The sequence below is a fragment of the Branchiostoma floridae genome, chromosome 1, assembly GCF_000003815.2.
Source record: "Branchiostoma floridae strain S238N-H82 chromosome 1, Bfl_VNyyK, whole genome shotgun sequence".
Classification (NCBI taxonomy): domain Eukaryota; kingdom Metazoa; phylum Chordata; class Leptocardii; order Amphioxiformes; family Branchiostomatidae; genus Branchiostoma; species Branchiostoma floridae.
In genome coordinates, this window is record NC_049979.1 from 16,936,897 (window position 1) to 16,960,800 (window position 23,904).

The 23,904-nt window shown below is 44.0% G+C and overlaps 1 protein-coding gene across 2 annotated transcripts; it reads right to left on the reverse strand.

Moving 5' to 3' along the window:
- Positions 1-2,553: 2,553 nt before the first annotated feature.
- On the reverse strand, positions 2,554-21,734 carry LOC118425565 (transcriptional regulator ERG homolog). 2 transcript variants are annotated; one of them, XM_035834498.1, is made up of 6 exons: positions 21,536-21,734; positions 20,807-20,875; positions 10,293-10,376; positions 9,030-9,113; positions 7,565-7,618; positions 2,554-3,816 (listed from the first exon to the last, which is right to left on the reverse strand). In XM_035834498.1, the coding sequence occupies exons 1-6, from the start codon at positions 21,729-21,731 to the stop codon at positions 3,305-3,307; spliced, it is 999 nt and encodes a 332-aa protein (XP_035690391.1). In that variant the 5' UTR covers positions 21,732-21,734; the 3' UTR covers positions 2,554-3,304. The 2 variants fall into 2 exon arrangements, with proteins under 2 accessions (XP_035690391.1, XP_035690399.1); XM_035834506.1 differs by lacking the exons at positions 20,807-20,875; positions 21,536-21,734 and adding an exon at positions 10,822-11,128.
- Positions 21,735-23,904: the final 2,170 nt, after the last annotated feature.

Genomic DNA, 23,904 nt, shown 5'->3' on the forward strand with positions numbered 1-23,904 from the left:
CAACATGACAGTTTGCATCATTTCGTGATATCGGCCGCTTATGAGGTACGGTCATTACAGATGTCTATTTTATCATGGTAAAAGAATGTTGGTGGTGTGATCACCAAATCTTATTTCGAATCAAAAATTAATAATTGGACCTGCAGACAAATCACCAGAAATAAAGTGGCGGTAATAGAAATTGTTCAAATTACTGTTTAAATGCAATAAGATTAAACTCCGCCCTTCACCTTGGGTGCCAGTAGAAACGAGGAAGAGAAGCAAAAAAAGTATATGACAGAAAGTTGTATAATTTATGTCCCAAATATTGTGAAGTGTCCTGGTCCTTGTCTGCGATCGCGTATCGTCGAGGCGACAGGGATAAGTTCTTTTCATTTCCCAAATGATTTAAACCACCGTTTATGAATCATCGTTAATAATGGATAAAAACCAGGTTGAGAGAGGAGATAGCGTGAGCGCCGCCATGAAAGTCAGAATGAACGAGGGAAATTCCATATGCTGCGATCGCTCGTATTGACAACGGTGAAATGTATGGTTGGCGGGACGGGAGAAGGACAGCGGCACACATTAATCCCACCATTACTGCTACATTCATGGCCCAAATCATTTGCATCAAATATGGTTTAAGAGGATTATGCAAAGTCATTAAGTTTAATGAGCCCCCGTACTCTGTAAAAACTGACTTAATGCGCTATTTGATGGTAACTTTTCTTTGTGATATCTTTGACACGTTTAGAGTTAGTCCGCCCGTAGCTGATGTTACATTATAAAGAAAGCATATGTTAAGTAAATTGTCCGCATATCTGCATAATTGGGCCTTCGGTACGTACGTAGTAGGCATTCTGGTGACATTGAATATGACACAATCTGAACGGCATTTTAATCTAATAGCATAAAGGATAAAGGTCAAAGTTGAACCGTTGTCTTAAGTGGATGTCAATAGTCGCCAAGTTCATGAGAATTGCAGTTTGACTAACCGTGGAAGTGAAATATAGTTTTACCGGCCGAGTCAGCTGCACTCGCGTGAGCGCTAGCAGTTGCACGTCAACTAACATGTTTTCTGTGGGCAGCAGAATTGATGGCAGCCATATATTGTTCATTTAATCGAGAGGATCCGTTGCAAAAGGCGCAGTGAATGCTCCCTTTGTGTCACATATATCTTCCATCTCTTTCCGCGGCCCGCGATGGGCATTAAGATAAGCGCCGTTTGGCCGCTCGGTTAACGTCCGTCAGCAGAATCCATCATGGCAGGGGAACAAGTGCGCTGTATCTTCCCGCCGAAGACATCTCGTGCGATTGGATCGCGGCCCTCTCGCAGAGGGTATGATTATCGGAAAACGATTAGGACAGACGGATCGGCCCGGCGGTGACAGGAGTCAGGGCATCCATCTGTATTACACGTCCGTTTGGATGTTGTGCGGAGGAAGAGCCCGTTTGTCACGCCAGCCGGTTATTGATGTAGAGGAGGGACGGGGGGCCCCGGCGGGGCGCTTGTCAGGTCCCTCCCCAGGTCGTGGCCGGGGTCACGGCGGCGGCCCGACCTGCCGTAACGCCGGAAAATTGAGACGATAACGGCGGAAGGTACCCAGAGGAGTCGTAAAGACAGGAGATGTAGCACTGTGATCACAGAACCTGGGCTGGGCGCTTCGATCAGAGTTAAGTCTCACGGAAATCTGAATGATACTGTAATATCTATTTGGAGTGACTTTCATATTTCGACTCACTTTTTTCGCCGGTAAGACACAAACCTTGCAACAAGCACGACAGGTTAGAGTGTAAATACATTTTTTATGGATCCAGTGTAGGTATTCATTGACTCGCAGGTAGACTAGCAGTGTCGATGTGGTAATATCATCTATAAACAGAATCTTGATAAACAGAAGATAACTGTTGCAGTATAGTCGTGATTTTATTCTAATGATGTTGCAAGAAGGTGGTCGAACTTTTTATAGTTTTTAGCCACACTATGCGCTTAAGCTTTTTTTCGCAACAAATATCTAAGGTCACGCCATAGGACGCAAACTGCCATAATACATCTGCACTTTTGTAATGTAGCTTTGCATGCATGTTTTGCATACCATAATACCACAAAAGGACGATGCTATTATATGAATCGGACCAAGTATACATTATACATGACAAAATTACTACTTTTGCTTAACCTGACGATTGTCTTTTAAGATACGAATGGTGCAATACTGTTTACTGTTGAACCATGAAGTCGTACGTAGAACTAAAAATTTGGATATTTTAACCGGGGAATCTGTTTTTAGTGCACCGATGTTCACGTCCACAAATGTCACAAGCCACAACAAATGAAGAACAGTAGTCAAGTTTACTTTTCGCGAATCATCGACATTTTCTTGCTACCAATTATGTTGTTTTCGTTCAGAATAATTCACTCTTTTTTTACTATTCATGTTCATGAATTCTTTAGTTGTCTTTAGGCACGTAGTCATTTGTTCCTGGTCCATGGTGTCTTCTATCATATGATTTACTAACCTACGTATAACGTCTTTCGTGAGACCAAAAAATTGACTGCTGAAACCTAAATAAAGAATGTCTGCACAAGGTTTAGTGTTCAATATATGTATAATGACGGGTCAACAGAACAGGAAAATCATTGACAAGGACATGTTGCAACAGAATAGACTTGGTAAACATTCTTTTCCCGTAATAGCTATACTTACAGACATACATGGTATTTTACATTGTACTACTGATACTCCGAGTTGTGTTCTACTAAAGTTACGCTTTTACGTCCTTAAAGAAATTGAGCCAATGCATCTTACAAACATAATTTACTTTAAGAGACCTTGTGTATACAGTTTAGAGAACGAAATAAGATCCAAGCTCCTACTACAGAAATAAACAATACTCCGGTCTGTCGTAGATTAAAATCTTTGATTCTCACCCACATCCCCATGCTCGTTCTTTTTACAACTTGGTCCCACAAATAGAAAGAATTATATTTCTGAACTTTTGAAGTTACACTTCTCAGACTTCTAAGTATACAGTCAACTTTTGACTTTGTCAACATGTTTTCACGGCAAACATGACCTTCGAGCCTCACGATTATACACCCTTATGGGCGTTGGCATGCGCAATGCCTTTCTACACCACCTGAAAGAAAACAATCCAGGTCAGCCCGTAATGTGCCGTCATGTTTATGAATCAGTGTTTCTTCGTACGGTTCTGAAAGGTCCCGCTTTCGATCACTACGTTTGGACTATAGATCTCGTGAGATTGTGGTTATCACGTGGTTCTCATTTCTGGGGAGATTATACAAAAGAAAGCGAATGTTTTAAGGGTAATAAGAACTTAGGTGTCCCGGATGTGACGTCATGCCATGGTTCTGGTAGATGTTGGCCGCTGCTGTGGAGGACCAGTAGGAAGATGGCGACGCGAACAGGTTCGCAGAGGACGACGGGATATGTCCCCCCATGAAGTTCAGTTTGGGCCCGTGTGGGTACCCGGGCAGGTAGGACAGTTCTGTGTGGAACTTGTACGGGGAGGCAATACCGCCCGCCGCTGCCTGGGCAGCCTGGGCCAGTCCGTGGAAGTCAAACTTGTAGGCGTACCTCTTGCCGTGCACTTTGGTCATGATGTTCTTGTCGTAGTAGTAGCGCAGTGCGCGGCTGAGCTTGTCGTAGTTCATGTTGGGTTTGCTCTTGCGCTCCCCCCAGCGCCGCGCCACCTCGTCAGGGTCCGTCATCTTGAACTCGCCGTTGGTTCCCTCCCAGGTGATGCAGTTGGCGTTGGCGGCGTCAGACAAGAGCTCCAGGAGGAACTGCCACAGCTGGATCTGGCCTGAACCTGGCAGAAGAGAATTCCGTTACAGTAGATATTTTTACTAGCTGAGATCCTCTGTGTATCATTTGTAATTAAATCAATTTAGTTCTATTTTGACTAGTATTGAACAACTGAACAGTTATCCGTACATACAAATGTCCGTCGTTTGTAACGTGACCCCCTGGTACCGCTTTGCCCGGTAATGATGTTACCATAGTTACAGGACAGTTATTAGGGAGGTTTGAACTATAGGTCAACGACATCAAAAATAATCAACATATACTCCTTGCTTCCAAAATGTGATGTCATATTAAATCGACATACTAATAGACATCCATAGAATTCGATTTGATTGTTTTTACAGTCAATCGCTTTTTCTCATTTGATATCTGACTGACGACAACCAGTAAGAATGGGTTTCCTATCGAGCACTTGTATGTCATTGCCTCGTGGCGGGAGGAAGGTGACAGGATGCGAGGCTACCAAGGACGCATGTTTCAGCAGTTCACGTGGAGACGGCTTCCCGCTCCCCCCCGCCACGCGCGGCGATGACGCACAGCACCGCCTGGTAACAATCAGCCCGATAATGGTAATAGACACATTAATAAATACCCGGTAATTGACTCGTGATTTGTGAGGAAACGCATAACGAAGTTGGGATATTCCTATTCGAACTGTAGACAGAACCTATTTCCTAACAAGGACAATAGGTTCGTTGCTGAGCGACGAGGCCGTACGTGAAGTGGCGATTTCGGAGCCTAAAAGCTAGCAACTGAGGCGCCCAACAGAGTCGAAAATCACCTTACAGCCGAATGATGAATAATTGAATCGCTGATGTAGAGAGAAGAACACACGACAGACGTTTGTCTAAGCACACTCCAAACGCTGAAACTGTTTGGAAATGCGGCATCGGGTTATGTGTTGTGCGGAAACCTTCCACCGATGGCGACAAGAGCCCTTGCCCTCTCCGCTCTCAGGAAAAAATGACTGAACGGCCCCAAATCAAGAGCCTTGCTATCAAACAGGGGAATTGAAAAAAGCATCTTTCAATCAGAAGGCACTTGTTTTCCTCCGGTCTTGGCGGAAGTACTAGATGGAAAATCAGCAAATCAATCTTATAAGTGCAAGGATCAAATTCTCGCTGGAGGGGACGTGAAGCGCACAGACATGTATTTCAAAGGCTGGTACGGTGAATATGGTTTCCGATGGTAGTGGAGACAATCTTTGAAAACTACACCATCCTTTGGTGTACATCCGTATTTTGGAAGTACACAATCCTTGATAAACATAGACAGATTAAAAACGTCTCCATTTATGATGGTACAAATGAGGTACCTTTAAGCCTTCCTCTGTGCCGACAGGTACCTGATAATGCCGAGGATATCACAGTCAATAGCAAACTCCATCTACTTATGGTACGTATCAAGGCAATTCTCTCAGAAATGGAAACACTAGACTAACATTAGTAACAAACAAAATCTGTGACCTGAAATCTGGTTGTTGTTATTCTATAAGAACACCATCACGGCATTAACGTTACATAGTTTGTAGGGATATTTTTACCTCTTCCATGCAAGACCCTTTTCCTTAGTATGGTATTACTTTACGAAGACATGCATTGATGTTTCCTTCTGGCAGGTATGATAATGACGTTTTTGTAGTTTCTTGTTATTGGAGGGCTTTGAAACAGAACACCGCGCTTTCAGCACCAAGGCCAGGCCATATGGCAGCTACGAGTAGGGCATGCCGGCATAAAGAGTGTTTCAGCAGCACAGAAAGCTATCCAATGCCGTGTAAGCAACCGTTATAACAGTTTTTGTTTCCTGCCGGAGTACACAGGGATAGTGTTTCAGCACTAGGGACAGAGCACACAAATTACTCCATTTTACCGTTTGTATCATGAAGGAGGTTTCAATCAGATTGTTTTTACCATAAAAAAAGAATTCCATTGTGAGTTCATTATCTGATTACTAGCCATCTGATTTATATATAGCACTTGGTTAGTCAGCTGTGGATTATTTCAGACCATATCATCAATTTCTGTGCATTTCTTACACCCATTTGTAATAACTCCAAAGCTCCTCCAGTCACACACACTAGTGCGAATCCTGTACCCACCAACATTTAGAGGCTGGAAAAATACGTTTACACCAATATCCGGATGACAAAGACACTATTTCTCCCCCGTTTATTTCATAAGGTACCCCTTATTACCGTTAATCCACAGGACCGGAACTCATAGCCTGAGGAGGATACACCATATATGGTTAGCTACATCCTCTCCCAGCGTTTTCCTGTTTTTTCTTTTCGTGTGTTTTCACTTTTGCACCGTAACATAAGTCATAAGGCACCACGTGTTACATGTTATGTAAGCTCACCCTTGAGTATGGTTAACTGGCTGTAAGAAAGAATAAATGCTCAAATACGTATGTAGTGAATAAATCTTTTGGCTCCTATACCGAATAACACCCAGCCAATGGTATCGTCAAATCATATCCGATGGAGAAAAATGTCAAGCACTGTTCAGAGAAACAACAAGTCAGGGGCACAAGTAACATTGCTTGACTTGTGTCCACCTTGATGTGGCTTTGTGGAGAACAAAAAATAACATCCATCCCTTGATTTCGGAGAGTCAAAATGTTACACAAATGATAGGAAATGAAGTTCCTTTCTCTATCAATTATTTGATTCACAAGGCATGTTCAGTTTTTTCACCAAACTTTAAACTCACACATAATAACATTAATTATTAAAACATTGCACTGCCAAAGGAGCAGTCAGGGGTGTTCAGACATTATTGCCGGGCACGAAAACAATTTGGTCTGGGCGCGTTCACAACCATGGAGATAAAGGTCAAATAAGGTCCCCGTGTAAAGATTGGAAGGTCAAGACATTCTCAGAAGAGTGCCATTATAGACGTAGAAACGAAATCAAATTTACCATTTGAAAAGCGTAGGATAATCACCCACGACCATGCAAATAAAGTAAGAATGACCCAGTCGAGGTGGAGAGAGAGAATGGACACACTGGTGTCAAAACGTTCGAGCGGCGTTATGGTCAAGTTGCTGACCAAAGAATAGGCTTTAAAACCGTCTTGCCTCGCCGTTTTCATTTTCTGGATGAATTGGCGGTCTCATTTTTAGAATGATAATAGGAAATATGCATTCAGGTTTGTGGATTATATCCCAAAACTGAACTGTTCTTGTACAGTTTTAGAGAACAACCAAAAGATAACCGTGCTGTACAACTGATGTGCGTGTAAATCTAGATAATGCAAAGCCCTGTGACCCGCGTGGAAAGAGATGGTACGTGGTGTTTTTTTTATTCTTAGGTCCCTTATCTATTCAGCATATTTTTATTTTATAGTTGTTACCAATTCTACCACCGTTTGAACCCCGTAGAGGGTTGACTAACGCTACCCATCGATCTGCACAAGTTTATTAACCGGTCTCTACCTTTAAAGAATATTGACAATTCAGATAGAACTTCGTATAGTACGTATGTATCTCTATTTCAGAGTCTCTATGACCAGTTTTCTATCCTGAAAAAATCGTTTTGTGGAGTTTGTTGGGCACTCAGTATTGATGTAATGAAAATGCAATGAATGTATGACAAAATCACGACTATCCATTCTGTTTATTTTGCTCTCTAGCATGAATTCTGCCTCGCTCATTAGCGTTTCACGTACATGCCCCACTCCAGGACAGATGGCTGGGCACCATGGTTACATGTCTGTTGATATGATTACTATAGGAAGCAGTAGTGTACGTACCTTGGCTGCACAGCCGACTGGTGATGGGTGCGAACAGCTGGTACGGATCTGTCACTGTACCGGGAGAGAAACAAACAAACGGATCGTTCAAGTTTACTACATTACTCGTGCATCCGCTACCTTTATATGATGAATATATTTACGTCCTGTATAGACCATAACCCCCAACAAGACAATTATGCTCGCAGTTTAAAAGCCTTTGTATCTTTCTGATGTATCCCTTTGGAGTGGAATTTATATTTCGTTTCAATTTGAGATGTTTGAGTGTTTCCTTATGCTTAGGCCTTGCAGTCACCCACCGTAACAACTCTATAGCAGCCAACATAGTAGCTGCCTGTGTAAAGCCCTAGAACTTTCCTATTTACGCAACATGTCAATGAAACACAAATTGAGCGGATGGAGAACGTTACGAAACAGAAATATACGGGGATAGATGTGGTCCGCACCTGTTCATATGAACAAAAAAGGATGCAAACACTCTCTGGGTGAAATAATGAGGAAATGGGAAAAAATTATTTTGATAGAGTTAGCTTCATGATGAGGAATATTGCCAAATCACGAAGCCCGATTTGGTAATAGTGCATACCATTATACAATGCTGAAAAAAGGATGCTCTCATTACAGTGGAACTGACGTTAAGTAAGGTACGAATGTTGATAGACACTAGTGTGTAGTATTGCCAAGAATAGTATCAAGTATGAGATGCTAATGTCGAGAAGTATGCGCTTCATTGTTGTTACGAAACACTCGACTTCATTTGCGAAGAAATATGAAGATTTTATATCAAAGACCCTCAAGTCGGAATCGAATTCTTTGGCATCGAATTCACTAGTGTTTGAAGTCTTAGAAACAAGAACGAAAAAATGCTGCAAAATCCACATAAAATGATACTTTTCTTACCCCTTTTTTGTCAAAACGAAAATATTGCTTCCTCTGTAATCATATTTGGCTTCAAACGAATAAAAAACGACGAATATTTTTGAAAAGAAATATATTCTAGATGTCGGTTTATCTCTTCGTCCCCATTTCTTGTCAATAAAATGCACCAACGATTGATCCACAGAAAGTGGTCATTAAAGAAAATTTGATGATTGTTTTGTTGATTGTGGTTGTTCCTGGGATCGCCAAACGTCCGCGTTGTGCCCCACAGCACGTCACAGATGTCCAAACGTGTCGGCCTACCCCTGTTTGGCTGCTATCAGTCTACAACATTAACCCATAGTGCTGCTTCAAGATACAGCTATAGATTTATCGGGGTCGGACGGACCGGATTCCTTTATCTTCTGTCAGGAAATGGGCGTTGAGAGAAAGGCCGTGTTCTTTGCCCTCCTCAAGAGCATACATCAGCCCCGACATCCTGCTCAAGTGAAGAGACCTTCCTGTACGTCTGACATCTACTAATTTGATCAAAGATGAGAGCAGAGGAGGTGAGAAAAAGGCGCGTGTGTGCGTGTGCGTGTGTTACCTTGCATGTTCCTTGTCTGTGCATGCACACTGGCTACATCGACTACTGGCTTGGTGACGGAGTGGATAGACGGCGCTGAGAAGTCTGGGTGGATAAATAAGAGAAAAAAGAAAGGAAGGGAAACGTTAATGTGGAAAATTCTCCCTGACAGATAAGGGTAGGAAAATGTCATATAGCGGTTGCGACTCGCGGCGGTGAGAAAGCGCGGCACCTATTGTTCCCTGCGCGCTAGAGATAAGCCGTTTTTCTATTGAAGGCGGTTTATGAACGACAGGCACGACTGCTCTGTGCTCGGGCGATAATTGCTCGTGTGGACTGAGATAAGGCGGAGAGCTACGAGCAGTATTCACTGCCCGGGAAGATAAAGTGTTCAGGGGATGTGCGCGGAAAGCTGAGACAAACATTCGGCTTTGATGCGGCCAGGAACGGCACGGGGCCGTTGTCTACCTTTCATGTGGGGCCACTTGAACATGACCGAGTCCCGACGACAGTCGGAAATTCCGCCGCTGACCCTTAGTTCCGCCGCCAAATCGTCGCCTTTCAGGGCGTTTTGTCTCCGTCTTCCCTCTCTATCAAGGACTGCCGGGTAGAAAATACCCACTGTAAATGGCGATCGTTTCTTAACTTGGGAAGAGGTTAGTTACTTTTGGCCCTACCGTAAAATTACAGCAGTCTCAAAAGCGCTACTACAGGATATCGGGAACTCATTGGCGCTCCTTACGGCGGGCTGGAGAGATAGCTGGCGGGCAGGAAATACGTGTGACTTCCCAGGTCACGGGCCGGGCAGAATCAGCCACCACGCGATTCACGGGCTGTACAGAGGGTACTGTTGCCTCTACAAAATACAGATACTAAATTTGAGGTCATTCAGGGCAGTTGTTTCGCCCTGCCTCTCTGTTCTTTAAGGGGAATTTTAGGGACTAAAGGTAGAGCTAACTGGTGTATGCGAAAATCGGCCATGCCACAACAAAACAACAAAATGTAACGCACATCATTCTAAGCAAAGAAACAGAAGAGCTGACACCATGACCTACACAACCTCACGATATTCGTCCGATAGAAATATCAGAATTGGTTCAGAATCGAGCGGGCGTGGTGGAGATTTTCAAGTAGCGGACTCAAACAACAAAGCGCGACCATGGCCTTTTGTAGGTTCCACTGCAGCTAACGCTATTTTCTATGGATATTTTAACGGTAACCATGATATGCATGCTTGCTTGGCAAAGTGAGAGGAAACTGCTACATTGTGTGAGAGATTCTTACCTTTCTCTGAGGTGGCGGGGCCTGCCTGCGCGTTCCATCCCCCCGCCGCCTGCCGCTCTCTCATCAGGCACTCGTACGACGGATCTACGGGAAAAACAAGAAAATATCAAACATGAAATGCGTCCTACGTTATAACGAATGAAGACATCATCTAAAGTACGTGTGGAGAGGACCGGAGCCCGTAAAGGTTGGGGATTACATACAGCGGTAGCGTGTGCGTCATGTAGGACTAAAGGAAGCAGAGATATGGGGATTCTCTCGGGGTAACTGCGCGTCGACGGGGATAAATGAAGCGTAAATTACAAACGTAAATTACATTGCATTAACAGAAAAAAAAACAAGAAAAACACCAATACGTGTATGTGATATAAACATTAGGTTCTACACATTGTCCCCGAGGCTTGGGAAATAGCCACCTGTCTCCACAGTGGAAACCTTCGGGCGTAGGGTTAAGCGTGTTCAGAGAAAAAACTAGCGAAGACGGGGTCGCAAAGGGATAAATGATTACAGGACAAAATATCATTTTTACCGGCGAGAAACATCGGTATACTGAAGGCGCAACGATGGTGACTGTAGCAGTCGGATGACACTGAAGCTTTGAGTAAAGACATCTATGTAGACCTGGGCGGCAGCTGCCCGTGACCGCTACCCTGTCGTCTGTCTGTCTCGGCTCGCCTGTCTGCGACCTGCTCGTCAGTAGCACAGTTTACTCTACACGACTCCGATCTGCGCCGCGCGGGGTCTACCTGGCAATATTACATTTCCTCTGTGGATATAAAGAGGCGATGGAGGGGCCCGAGGGCCTTTTTCATTGAGAGGAACTGCAATCGCTGTTGACAATAACAGTGAGAGGCGGATTATGCGGCGTGCACGCCGACCAATGGGGTGTCAGTAGGCTAATTATCACGCCCGCCCAGAACACAACATCCGTGTCGGATGGAGGGGAAGCTGGGGGGGAGATGGGCTCCCTCCCTGGGTCAAGTTAAGTTTCCACACCGCTCAGCACCGCAGTCACAATTCTGTACAATATGCAACTTTCAGTGAGCTTTAAATGTCTACATCCCAGCTAGCCATTACATTTATGAACATAACGTGTCACTAAAACATATGTGTATTTGTAAAGATGCCCAACTGATTGGTACTTATTTGCCGGTTAGCTAGCTAGTTAGTTACTGTAGTTAGTTAGTTACACATCTGGTGATACAGTTATCAGCCCTCCCTGCGGGCGGCTTCTGTGCGTGAAGCCTGGTGCACAACTTTCAGACATGTTCCACGGTTCAGCATCGTCCACACAGCCGCGGTCTTGGTGTTCCAAACCTCACAGCTCAAAGTATGAAACCAACATGTTAAGGCTTGAATTGACAAATTGCTGTGCCCTGTTAACATAGCATGTCAGTTTAGTACGACAGGTATGTCTTATTGGCCTTATTCACATCCGTTTTTCTACACCAAGGCTGAGAAAAAGTATGAAGGTTTCGCACGAACCTCCCGATTACAACACACAGCCTGTCCAGACTACACACTTTCTGACAGAGTATTCTGTATGAGAAACTATGCCATTGTTATCCTCAACGTGTTCTTGCAATCCTCTAAATTATAGTTGTTCGATTTTTGATTCAGTATCTTTACAGAAACCTTCAGTGGCATGTATATCATGTATCTAGAAATAAACATTGCGCTGTGGGCAATGTCATAATTCTAAAAGAGATTTTGTACAATTCCATTTGACGAGGTTCAAAGTAGAGGCGAAAATTATGTACTTATACATCGATACGAGTCTGGCTTCCGTCTGTCTAATAGGACGTGAAAATATGATTTTATGAAGAAGCGTCCGTGCTCAAAATATAATCACACCGTATCATATTTACTTGTAATTAAAAGAAAACCCTTCTTAAGTGACCCGTGTAGGTGTAGGTGTAGGTAATTTGAAATATTGATGTGATGATCTGTGCAATATGTGCTATATTTCCGTGATTAGTTTGACACATGGCAGAGGATGTCACGTCAATGACCGGGCAATTTGCAGGTTTGGTTTCTTCTCGTCAATAGACAAGAGAAGATCATATTGTACCCATCCCTTCCGACTAATGTAGTTACAGTCTAAACTATTAGACCTGGTGTGGGTTGACGTCATAAGACAGGACACTGGCGAGTTGGTTCACATTTGTCCAATCGGACGTGCAAATATAATTTCATAAAACATCGCCCCGTGCTTGAAATCTAATCACATCGTATTATATTTACTTGTGATTAAAAGAAACCCCTTCTTATGTGACCCGTGTAGGTAGTTTGAAATACTAATGTAATGATCCGTGCAATATGTGCTATATTTCTGTTATTAGATCGGCACATGACAGAGGGTGTCACGCCAATGACCGGAGAATTTGCAGGTTTGGTTTCTTCTCGTCAATAGACAAGAGAAGATCATATTGTACCCATCCCTTCCGACTAATGTAGTTACAGTCTAAACTATTAGACCTGGTGTGGGTTGACGTCATAAGACAGGACACTGGCGAGTTGGTTAACTTTTGATGTCGTCGCCATGGTAACCAACATGCCAGTGCCTGTAGATCTAACAGTGTTGCCCCATAATGCTGTGCTTAATTAAGTACGGGAGTGTTTTATCCTTAAGTCCCTTTTTACATAGAAGTTGTAAGAAGCTGTTGCTTTGTAGATTAACTGTAGGTACGCCTTTATCCTCCCTCACTTACTGCCCGTTACATGGATTTGAGCCAAATCTCTTCCTTTCGTTAGATACAACTTTTTCTGACACTAAGTAATCCCATCAGACGGAAAGGTAGTCAGGAAGCGATGTGTCAAAGAAAGTTTACTTAAGGCTGCATTAAAGTTTAGATGGCGCAAGTCATCAATGGCTTAAAGTAATTGCAATCCTTTTTAATTGACGTTATCGTACTTCACGTTTTGAGATATAAAATGTAAAATACGTTTAAAAAGTGTGCAATATTACTCATAGTTTGCTACCTCCTGACTATCACATCTATTTCCAAAATCTAACATGTAATAGGTTTAACAAGTTCCTTTCATCATTTTTTTACTTTGACATGTGTTTTATGTGTATCTAACTTTCATGTCGCAGTATATCCATGCAGTTAAGTTGGCGTTAATGTGAATAAGCCTATAAAAGTCTTTTAAAGAGTTTTTAAATCTACGAGTATCTGTATCCATGGAGACCAACTGGACGACGTGACTCGTGTGGTCAGAAAGCCGTTTCTTGTCTCTGTGCGAGTCGCGGACTCTGGGTACCTGTAATCTCCTCTGCACACAGCCAATCTCCCGAATCATCGCCGCTTCAAACAATTCTCTGTACAAGCACATTAAGTTCTCCCACCCTGCACATACAGATGATCGAGTGTCACAACAAAGTGATGACGAAAATGGAGTCTCTCTTGATCGGAACGTGTAAACACAAGCCCATTAAACCACTTACAGTGCTGTCGACTTAAGCGAAGACCCGCGCACCTGCGTGGGACGACAGAGAATGGGTACTTTGCTGTTACCGCGTGACCGGAGAGACTTCGTCCTTCCGCCGCTTTTACGGGGGGAAATTTGGGAAAATGTAATCATGTAGTGTGTGGAAGGAAGGGTAGGGAACGTGTTGGGTCAACACTAGCCGACAGCTCTCCATCTGGACAGACTTTCCTTTTCGTCTTCGGACGGAGGCCAACATTTCCTCCCCAACAACCCTCGGAAATAGCTTGTCAGGGAGGGGAAATATGTGGAGCAGGTGGATTTCTGAGTGGGGAGGGGGGCGATTTGTAAGATCAACATAGTAAAGACAGACTTGATTTCTCCGTCTGTTGTTTGTCCGTCTGTTTTCATTACTGTTATTAATAAAAGTCCTTATTTCACAGTATTGTCAAAACACAAGCTTGTGGCAGGACTTACTCCGTATGTTATAGGGACATATAGATCCCAGAGAGCCTTGCTCTGATTGTCCCTTGTCTACTATTAAACTCCGGTGGGAAAAGTCGCACAGTTGCGACAACGCGACGGGAACACGTCGTGGGAACATTTAAAACATTTTACGCTTAGTTAAAATAGAGTGGGGGGAATCAGCGCGAGAGAGCGCGACATTGCGGTAATTACGGGCAATTTTCTCCGTGCTGCAGCGGGAATAAGCACGTTTAATGCCGCCTATTTGTGCGGCCAGCCCCGGTCGTACCGCCGCGCCCAGGGTGGTAGGGACGCAAACAAGCCTACCCTGCCGGGCGTTAGTGCCGCTGAACAAGGGGTGCCTTTTCTCAACAAAACACAATTTCTTTGATCTACAGTCTCTCTGCTCAACACAAAGACTCAGGCCTAAACATGATATAATGTGACATGCAAGGCAGATGACCTCATCATCCATTTTTGGTGGGAAATTATTAATACCTATTTTTTTTTTACCGACGACAGAATTCGCATCTATCATATACTATGATATAGTGTTCACCTACGGCAGAAATCTCTACTTCGTGAAAATGTCTCTGACAAAGCAGTCATATCTCTCCATGAAATGCAACAATAATAACCGTAGCGGACGTGTGAACGAGACCTTGTAAGCAAAATGCTTAAATGTCTAGTAAACGTTACTTGTTAACGTTGTACTCATGCCGAAAATAAGAATTCATATAATGCATGTACTTTTGTTTCGCAAAACTATTACCACATGAAAACATGCGTGTGGTTTTGTGTCTTCCGGGCATTTTATCGATGGATACATCGTACAAAGGCCACCTCGTATAAGACGATCCGATATGTTTCATGGGGCACTCTCTTACAAAATAGCGCCTCCTAGCGCCAGCGCTTCTCTATAATGATGACGTGGTCTTTTTTCTATCGAAGCAAAACTCACGAAGGCATCAAGACTAAAAAGGGCAACATATGATTACTCGTGGAAGAAGATAGTGCAAAGTTGAACATGAATACGTCCGTGAAAATGCCAAATCTTGTAAGGTGGTCTGGGCGTTTTCGGAACAAAAAGACGTCTCAATATGAAAGCAGAACGTGAGAGTAAAAGACCTTCTGAAAATAGTTATTTCTGCAGTTTGTATTTGTCGTTTCCAAAGCTTTTTATTTCCCCATGTTTGTGAACGTACTCTCCTGTTGCGTAACAACAGGAGTGAAAACATATGCCGACCGTTTGCGTGATGGCGACGATGTCAACACCACAGATGAATAACTACTCCGAGTCGCCTGCCTCGGAATAAACGCTCCACGCTGTCATTAAAGCAAGAAAATTTATTGCTAAGTTCCTGCCCGTAGGCTAATTGTGCAATATTCTTAATAGTGATTGAAGAATACTGTCCCCGCATTGATTTGGGCGCTATCTATATTCCTTCCAAACACCTAAACAATGAGGAAACTTGGGAAAGAATCGACTATCTTACCGTACAGGGACGACATACTGCCCCAGCTTTTGTTGTTATGTTTAACGGCGACTCTTAAGTTAAACCAACGGTAACACCTGGACTGGTTCCGTTCAATTGCTCTTAAATTGTTAAGTCCTTTTGTGAATCCCCCCATTTCCCTCTCCATCCCGGAGCCGCGCACACTGTCCCCTGAGACCCACTTTAGCTGTCCACTTTGCTTTAATGGCGCAAAGTTTAAGTTCTCTCGCGGGAGCGCGAATATCTATGTTTAATGATTTTCCTACATCATACATCATCAGGCGGAAACTGTCAAACGTCATCAGGTTAATGTAGCGCAGTGGATGTTGATAGATCACCGCCACTGATTGAAATTTCCCATCCCCACAAGTCTTCTCTCCAGCACTGTCAATGGTACAGTAAACAGATTAGGCAGACACGTCAGTCGGAGGAGAATTATACGGTGTGAACGCGCTGAAGATACCGGCAGATTGCGCCGTCAGCAGCTTATCAAAACTATCCAAACTTGTAAATTGTGTATGAAATGATGGACGGACCAGGCGGGCGCGGGTATTAACGCGTGTAATGTGTGCGCGAAAGTTTGCTACAATCAATATCGCTCTGCAAGGGGAGACTCTGTGCTGCTGTTGTACCAAACTTCTGCTCTCAAAAGTGATTGACAGCGATGATTGGGTTAATGTTGTTTCAGAAGACAACAACAGAAACAGGGACATTGATAGTCAAAGAGAAGAGTTCATATGGGTCTAGGATTTTCAGTCCTTCTGAAAAAAATGAAGTTCACTCTGTTTCAAGGACCAGCAATATCTCTCAGTTGGTGCTTTTTGCCTGTAAGAATACTGTTTAGGTGGGTAATGTCCACGGCATCTAGCTATAGGATGTATTTAAAGAATTTGCGTTTACAGATGTCCATAACATACTAATGACCATCTCCGGACAAGGTGACCTGTCGAGGCGAGTCGCCCCCCGCAAGTTACCCCCTCATCACTACTCAAATGTAGGTGTTTTCCCGGGCCCACCGGAAGTGCTGTCTGTAGGTCAGGTCAGGTCAGGGAGAGGTCAGCTGTCCCAGGAGCGGACAGGTAATGTGGGGCGGGTGAAGCACCTGTGTGACCCCCGGGACACAGGTCTCCCGCCACGCACTTTGTTGAGGAAAGTATTCAGGAAATGTCGTTTGGCTAGGTGCCACTTAAAGGGTCAGGCAGGGTTAGCGGTGTAGCCTGTCCACAGGGTCGGGTTGGGGTAGGACGGGCAATAAAGGCCAGGAGGTGTTGACTTTTTTTTTAAAAAGACAGCTCTCTCTGAGTCTCTCTCTCCAAGGAGATTAAAAAAGACATGTCTTTTCCACCTCCTTGCTCTCTCTGAGTCTCTCTCTGAGTCTCTCCTTCTATCTCTCTATCTCTCTCACACACTCTCTCTAGCTCTCTCCCTGTATCTTCCTCTCTGATTCTCTCTCTCTCACTCTCCTATTTCACATTCAAAGTTTCTCTTCTCGCGTCATCATTAATACTCTGACAAGAAGTCCGGACTGGAAGCTATGCACAGACTGGATATTGAGTCGGAACTAAACTAACGGCCCACCGTGAAAAATGTAAGAGACAAGGTCCCCCTCGGGACGTCACCAGAGATGCTCACGCTGCTTTTCTCCCTGAAATATTCCTCGCTATTAGCGGGCAATTTGGCAACACATACGCCATTACCACATAATTGCTTTAAAGCGATTGGACGTGAAAACCACTTCTCACGCACTCAATTGTTGATTTCCTCCAGTATGTCCCGTCAGCTAGTTATTTCTGTGAAAACTGAACGTCTTTTTTGAGGTGTGACGTCACAAGAACTGAACGTCGTGGTTAACAGAATGTTACAGTGAACCATAGTTTGTGTATGTATGCTTTGTTTTCCCTGATGAGTCAGAACGTGTTTCCCAACACTCCATACCCACAAAACAAAACAGTCAGCGAGCGCCAGAAACGCAGATAGGCATCTGCTGACATCGTTTTTACTGGCAGCTATTTTGACGCTAGGAAATTATCGGGCAATTGCAGGACGCCACGTGAGGGTTGGTAATTTCTCTGGAGCTGGGCCTGAATCATCAGGCTCGTTACCCTCGGGCTCGTTTGTTCCTTCCTGGAAATTTGGGCCCCGTGATAAGGGACTGTTCTGTGTTCAGGTGAGGTTGGGGTTATTGAATACTCAACTTTCATATCGACAGTAGTCCCGTCATGAAGAAATATATTCTCGGCATGCTAAACGTAAGAAACAACCACGGTGAACAAACTATCCTGTAGAACATATAATGAACGTTCCCTCGTTAAGTGCGATATCCCTTAAAACATTCTGCAGAGGCGCTTTGAATCATAACAGATACATTATCTACAGATATGTTCACAAGTATACGAGCGAACATTGACTGCAATGTATAGTTTGTCTAGTGATCAACAACCACAAGGTTATGAGTTTGAGTCCGTTGTGTTGGTTCCTTATGTCCGACAAGTATGCGGCCGGCAAAAGTCAGTGTCCGAACAGACTTGAAAGTCACCTGCCGTCCCCTTCTGTTTCATGAGACATTTGATTTAGGCTAATAACCTCTTTCCACTTGGGCGGCACTCTAACCGCGCTCTCTCTGCGACCTAGCTACAGATCGCTCAACAAATTATGTAGAAAAAAACTAACATTTTAATGTTTTGTTGTTGTTGTTGTGTTGTCTTTTACATTTTCATTATATACCCAGTATGAAATCGAAGGTTACACGTATGTACACCGTTTAAGGTCGCAGTGAGAGCGCAGCGCAATCGCCTTCTAACAGAAGGGAGGGGGGGGGGCTAAGGCCAAGGCTAATGCAGGTCCCCTTTCCACTAGATGGCGCTCTCATTGCAACCTACAACGGAAGTGTAATCGTCGATTTCATACTTGGTGGATCATACAAAATGTACAAGTGTGCCTGAAAACACAAACAAAACACACACAAAGAGTAAAAGGGTTAGTTTTTTTCTACAAAATTGGTTGACTGATCGCAGAGCGAGCACGGCAAGGGCGTCGTCATAGTGGACAGAGGGTATAACGCATTCCGCTATATTCACCATAAGGGTAGGTCTTCAGTGTTAATGGGTCTTATTAACATTTAAGATACCAAACAACGGTTCATATGATCAATTGGAAGAAATGCCATGTGATACCAAATGGTGATTAGTAGGATTATGTAATTATAGTTTAAAGTAATAAAAGTAGAATAACTGTCCGTCTTCCTTGACAAGGCAGCTTGCGCCTAACTACCACCGTCCCACCGTGACGCGATGCGGGCCCGGTCACCAGGGGAATATCTGCGGTAGCACCTTGAGAATGGCGGCGATATGTCAAAGTCGCCTTTAAAGTTTGCTTTCAAAAGTTCTTTATTAATTCCGTCTGCAAACTCCCCAGTATCTGCCACCAGAACCACTGTCATGACAGATAAGGAACAATGATGGCTACAAATCCCTTATTGGTAGACTGATGGATGGTGGGGGACAGACTCTTCTTCTTCGAGGGATCTCGAACTGGAGTCAAGACGATTGTCTTGCTGAAATAAGAACTCGTCCGATGTGTCCTCTGCTGTAGATAACGCGTTAGGCGGGAGGACAGAAGGAAGCTTTTTCTAGAATGCAAAGCCGTGTTTTATTAATGTTGATTAGTGAACATCAGATGAGGCCAGACTTATATGATAATGTAAAGTACACGTATTGCCCGGAAAGGGCGTTTTGTGGGCGTTCAGAAGCGCCCTCAAGTACATGCGTTTTTTCTCCTTTTCTTCTCGACTATTTCTTTTCTCTTACTTACTCTCTGTCTTTCTTTCTTCCTCTTCGCAGTTTTCTTTTTTTTCTTATTCCCTTTCTTTTCCCCTTCTATGGTACTTTTCCATTCTTTCGGTCTTTGCCTTTCCTCCTTTCACAAATTCTTAGTGAAACTACAAAATCCATGTCTCTTTGCTGAATCAGCATGCTGGACATTGTTTATTTGGTCATAGCCGTACGTATTTCAAGGGACAAATTTCAGTTTTCCTCGAAATGAAGTAATAACCACTTTGAGAAGTGGACCCTTGAAGAAACGTACGGCTATCCCTTTGGGCAGAGTAGACGGTATCGCACTGATTTCCCATGTGTAACTCCAGTTTCAATGGCGAACATCTAATGTCCCCCCTCAGGGTATTGGATAATGGTACTGGAAATTAAGGAACTCAAGTCTTTAATAAACTTCAGTGGATAAGCTTTCAGACTGCCTTATTACGCCGCGGATGATGTAATCTCGGCACATATTGTCTTTAGCCATGGCTTGTTCTCCACCTTATTCAATTACGTGAAAGTGATTTTTCGCAAGAATCCTTTCATGGTAATGTCTGATAAGTAGTACACAATTAGTAAACACCATAATTCTTCTGTAAAACAGGGACTGGGATGTGTAGATATGGAGGCATAGAGAATCTCAGGGGCCAGTTATTCCAACAATCCCTGTTTAACTAGGCGGAGTTTGTGGTCCAGTTCTGATCTCTCCTTGCGGCTGTGTACTGTTCAATGTCACAGTTACGGGATATACATTGTAGGGACACATTCGTTTGTTGTTAACTATTTCATTGAACGGCATTCTCACATGAAATGTGGCTAAATGGTACATGTTTCACGTCTTCTTCGTCTAGATCTTGCTGCAACATCAATTAATGACGAAGCATTTATTGGTGCCAAAGAACTGACTAACGACGAAACTACCTAAATGGTTCAACCTATGTGAAATCGTTAGCTTATGTTGTCAAAAGTTTTAAAAAGAAAAGAAAAGAAAACTTGTCAAAAGTTCTTACAAAGAAAAGAAAAGAAAACAATACCGGGAAGTACTAGTTGTGTTTGAAATCTGTGTGAACCCAAGTGCCGCAGGTGTATGTCAAGCAGGAGTAACTTCCAAAGTACCATCTAGCGAGAACGAGGTGAAACGCATCCATGTTAGTAATGGAGGGCTACTCTCTTGTCGCTTGCTGTGGTAAATGGTTCTTAAGGTCTGCTTGCCCCACAACTGACATATGAGAATAGTATAATATAAAGGGAAAACGCTTCAGAACATACTGAATTGTATGATTCAATGTCCTAAAACGCCAAGCCAACTCACCGTTATGAGGAGGTCTCGGAGACGGTGGTGTGTATGCAAAACCGTCCAACTGCACAGGTTGGTGCATAGCTGTAGGGACGGGAGCATACAACAATTGTGCGAAATGTATTTATTACTAACCGCTGTAATATGCAACAAAGTGAAGACAGTGAAGTTGAATTAGACAAGTTTCCTGGAGATACACACATAACGTTAGCATGCAGAATCCACCAAACTCCATAGGGCTTAGGTCCCAATTGCACCGGTGCCCGTCAGGGATGTAGCCCCGGCCGTGCCCCGAAGCCCCAAATTTGTCCCGCTGAATTGTCGTATACTGGGGGCACCCATCGTCGTTCCCCACGGGTAGGTCACGGTTCATTTTAAGTCCGACTTAAATTCAACCCGGTGCCCGGTCGGTCCAACAAATACCCAGGAGCCGCAAGTATCCCACGGAGTTACGTAGGGGTCACGCCCGAAAGTGCACAAAAAAAATCCCGTGAACTGTCCGACCACTGGGACCTAAGGCTTAGGTCACATTTCCAAACCGGGGCCCGGCCGGGTAGCTTTCGGGAGCGAAAAGAATTATATGAAAGACATCAAAATACACAAAGTGTCAAAATAAGATCCATGGGCATGATATGTGTGTATTTCTAGGTATACATTTTTATTTTTCGTTTCTTAAAACATCCCGGCCGGGCCCCGATTTGGAAATGTGACCTAAGCCTAAGCCTAACACACCCTAATACCGACCTGGTCTGAGGAAGAGCAGGTGTGCGAAGAGCACGTCTCCGTTATGCACGTTGGTCAGCCTGACGAAGTCGTCCCTCTGCAGCCTGCACAGCTCCTTCCCGTCCATGTCGAACCGGGCCGGCTCCACGCCCTGGAGGTTGTACTCCTTGATGGCCCAGTGGAGCCACTGGCGCACGTGCTCGGGGCTCCACATCATCGGGTCTGGGGGTGGGGAGAGCGTTACTGATCGATCATGGGACCCACATCTTTTAATGAAGTTATGTAACAATTCCGACGATAAAACCATCTAGGGGAGACAGACAAATCTCCATCTTCGTTGATACTTTGAAAATCTTTTTTAAAAACACCACTCAAAAACAGGATCCTCGACATTAATTAACTTCACGTTAATTGACTTTAATCGAAGCTTGTAACGAGTTCTTAGAGAGAAGCGTACTTATGTATTGTTACACGCTGTAACACTAGATATGTGTAGACATGGAACTGCAACATATCGGAGACCTAACATGATGCTGAACTTCTGTTGATGGCCTAAAATCATGTAGAAGTCTGATGGGCATTGAGGCTCGTTCTTGTAGATAAAATCCTGCTGCTGCTAACAACTTCGGGTCATGACTTTCAACACGTTCAGTCGAAGCGCTCTCTCTCTCCATTCAAATATATTACGAAAGGAACACCCCTCCCCCATCATTTTTGCCCAAAGTATACCCAGAAAGTTTGGAAACGTCGCATCACCTGAAGGAACGACGAGACTCCTTTTCTCCCACCTCACGCCGTTTGTGGAGGAGGATCCATGTGTCCCGGCGTACCTTGCCGATGCGGTGGTCTGCCCGCTCCGACCCGTCCTGTCCTCCCTGAAGTAGTTCCCGATGAAGTCCTCCAGACTGGTGGCGTACCGGCAGGAGTACTCCATGAGCACGTCGGAGGCGCTGTATTTCTGGCTGACATCCGGAGCCCACAGGGAACACGACATGTTACAGATAGCTGGATGTCCACCAAGTCCACACGCTTGGGCGAGGAGGGTTGCGTCACAGGGGTCAACTTCTCACAAGATTCACGATCTGAAATAGCAGATGTCACAAAGAAGGAATGTTTCTTTAACTGAAAAAGTCCTTTTGTCTATAGGTAACAGGTCGTATTACCTAAACCATAGGTGACACTACGTACCATAATGATGGTATCGAGTCTGTTCCACACTACAGAAGCTTTGGATATATCTCTAAGTGTATGACTTTGTATAAAAGCAATCTCACCGCTTTATAAACCATATAAACCGTGCAACAGTATTTCCCCATGCGTACAAGAGGCAACTTTTATTTCCAGGTTGAAAGAAACGATGCCATCATCGGCGTTTTACGTACGCTATAGCAACGTGGTTATTTGGTAAGATAGCCAACGTTTTTCAACAGCCTACAGAACAACCGATGAACGTACAAAATATATGCCATAAGAGGACACGAAAATACTCGTCTCAGGGGTTATCAATGTGAAACATCAAACCAGAGTTAACATAATGATTGACCGTCATTGCCGTGTCTGGTCATTTTAACTCCTTCATTCCACCCTGTCGTTAACATGTCTTGGTGCTTAGTTGCGTGGAAACATTGAGCTAACTAAATAACTAAATTTGTACGATCCAAAATATAAACAACAACAAACACAACTGAAATCCCTACCGACAGACAGGACCAGGCGAGCTGCAGTACTCCCACAGGACCACAGTAAGGAGTGTCGGAGCGGCAGTTTCAGGTAGCAGAGTTTTCTTGACTATGTCAGACGTGTAGGGAGGCAGGTGCTGCTTCCTCTCCCTGTCACACCGACAGGAATATAGGACCTTGCTGAAGGTCAAAGGTTGGTGATCTGTCAAGCGAAGAAATGGGTTTCACAGTCGTCACTATTTTTTACGTACAGAAGTCGCAATGGATACAATCCTTAAGGAACTGGAAAAGTAAAGGAATAGATCTAGCTGAAATGTAGAATCGACAAAAACTGATGAACCTCGTTGTCTGAATGAAGTCGATTATCTCTAGCTAGTTTCGTTTTCCAGTGGCTACGCTTTCGTTTGATTTCAGATAACTGATCTTTTCTGTGCCAAGAATACTATGGAAAACTTCCGAAAAGTTGACTAAATTTGAAAAACAGTGAAGAATCGGAGAGCCTGACCCAACCTCACAAGTACAAGTTCATCTTCCAGTCACCTCGATATGAACTTCAGGGGTAGCTATGATCAGTAATGAAGAGTGGCAGGTAGTGCGGCCATGTCTCCGGTCGAGTCTAGGAGTTTGTACAAGACCTTCCGGTCCGGCAAGGGCGCAGAAGGGGCTGCGGACGGCTCCCACTGTATCGTATAACACACAGGGGTTAGCGCC

Excerpts from the sequence above, each read along its gene's own strand:
- LOC118425565 (XM_035834498.1), bottom strand. The coding sequence starts at position 21,731 with ATGATGTGGAGCCCCGAGCACGTGCGCCAGTGGCTCCACTGGGCCATC. Across the intron at positions 7,619-9,029 it reads ACAGACAAGGAACATGCAAG|TGACAGATCCGTACCAGCTG; the intron begins GTAACACACGCA and ends CTCCCGGTACAG. Across the intron at positions 3,817-7,564 it reads CAGTCGGCTGTGCAGCCAAG|GTTCAGGCCAGATCCAGCTG; the intron begins GTACGTACACTA and ends CTCTTCTGCCAG.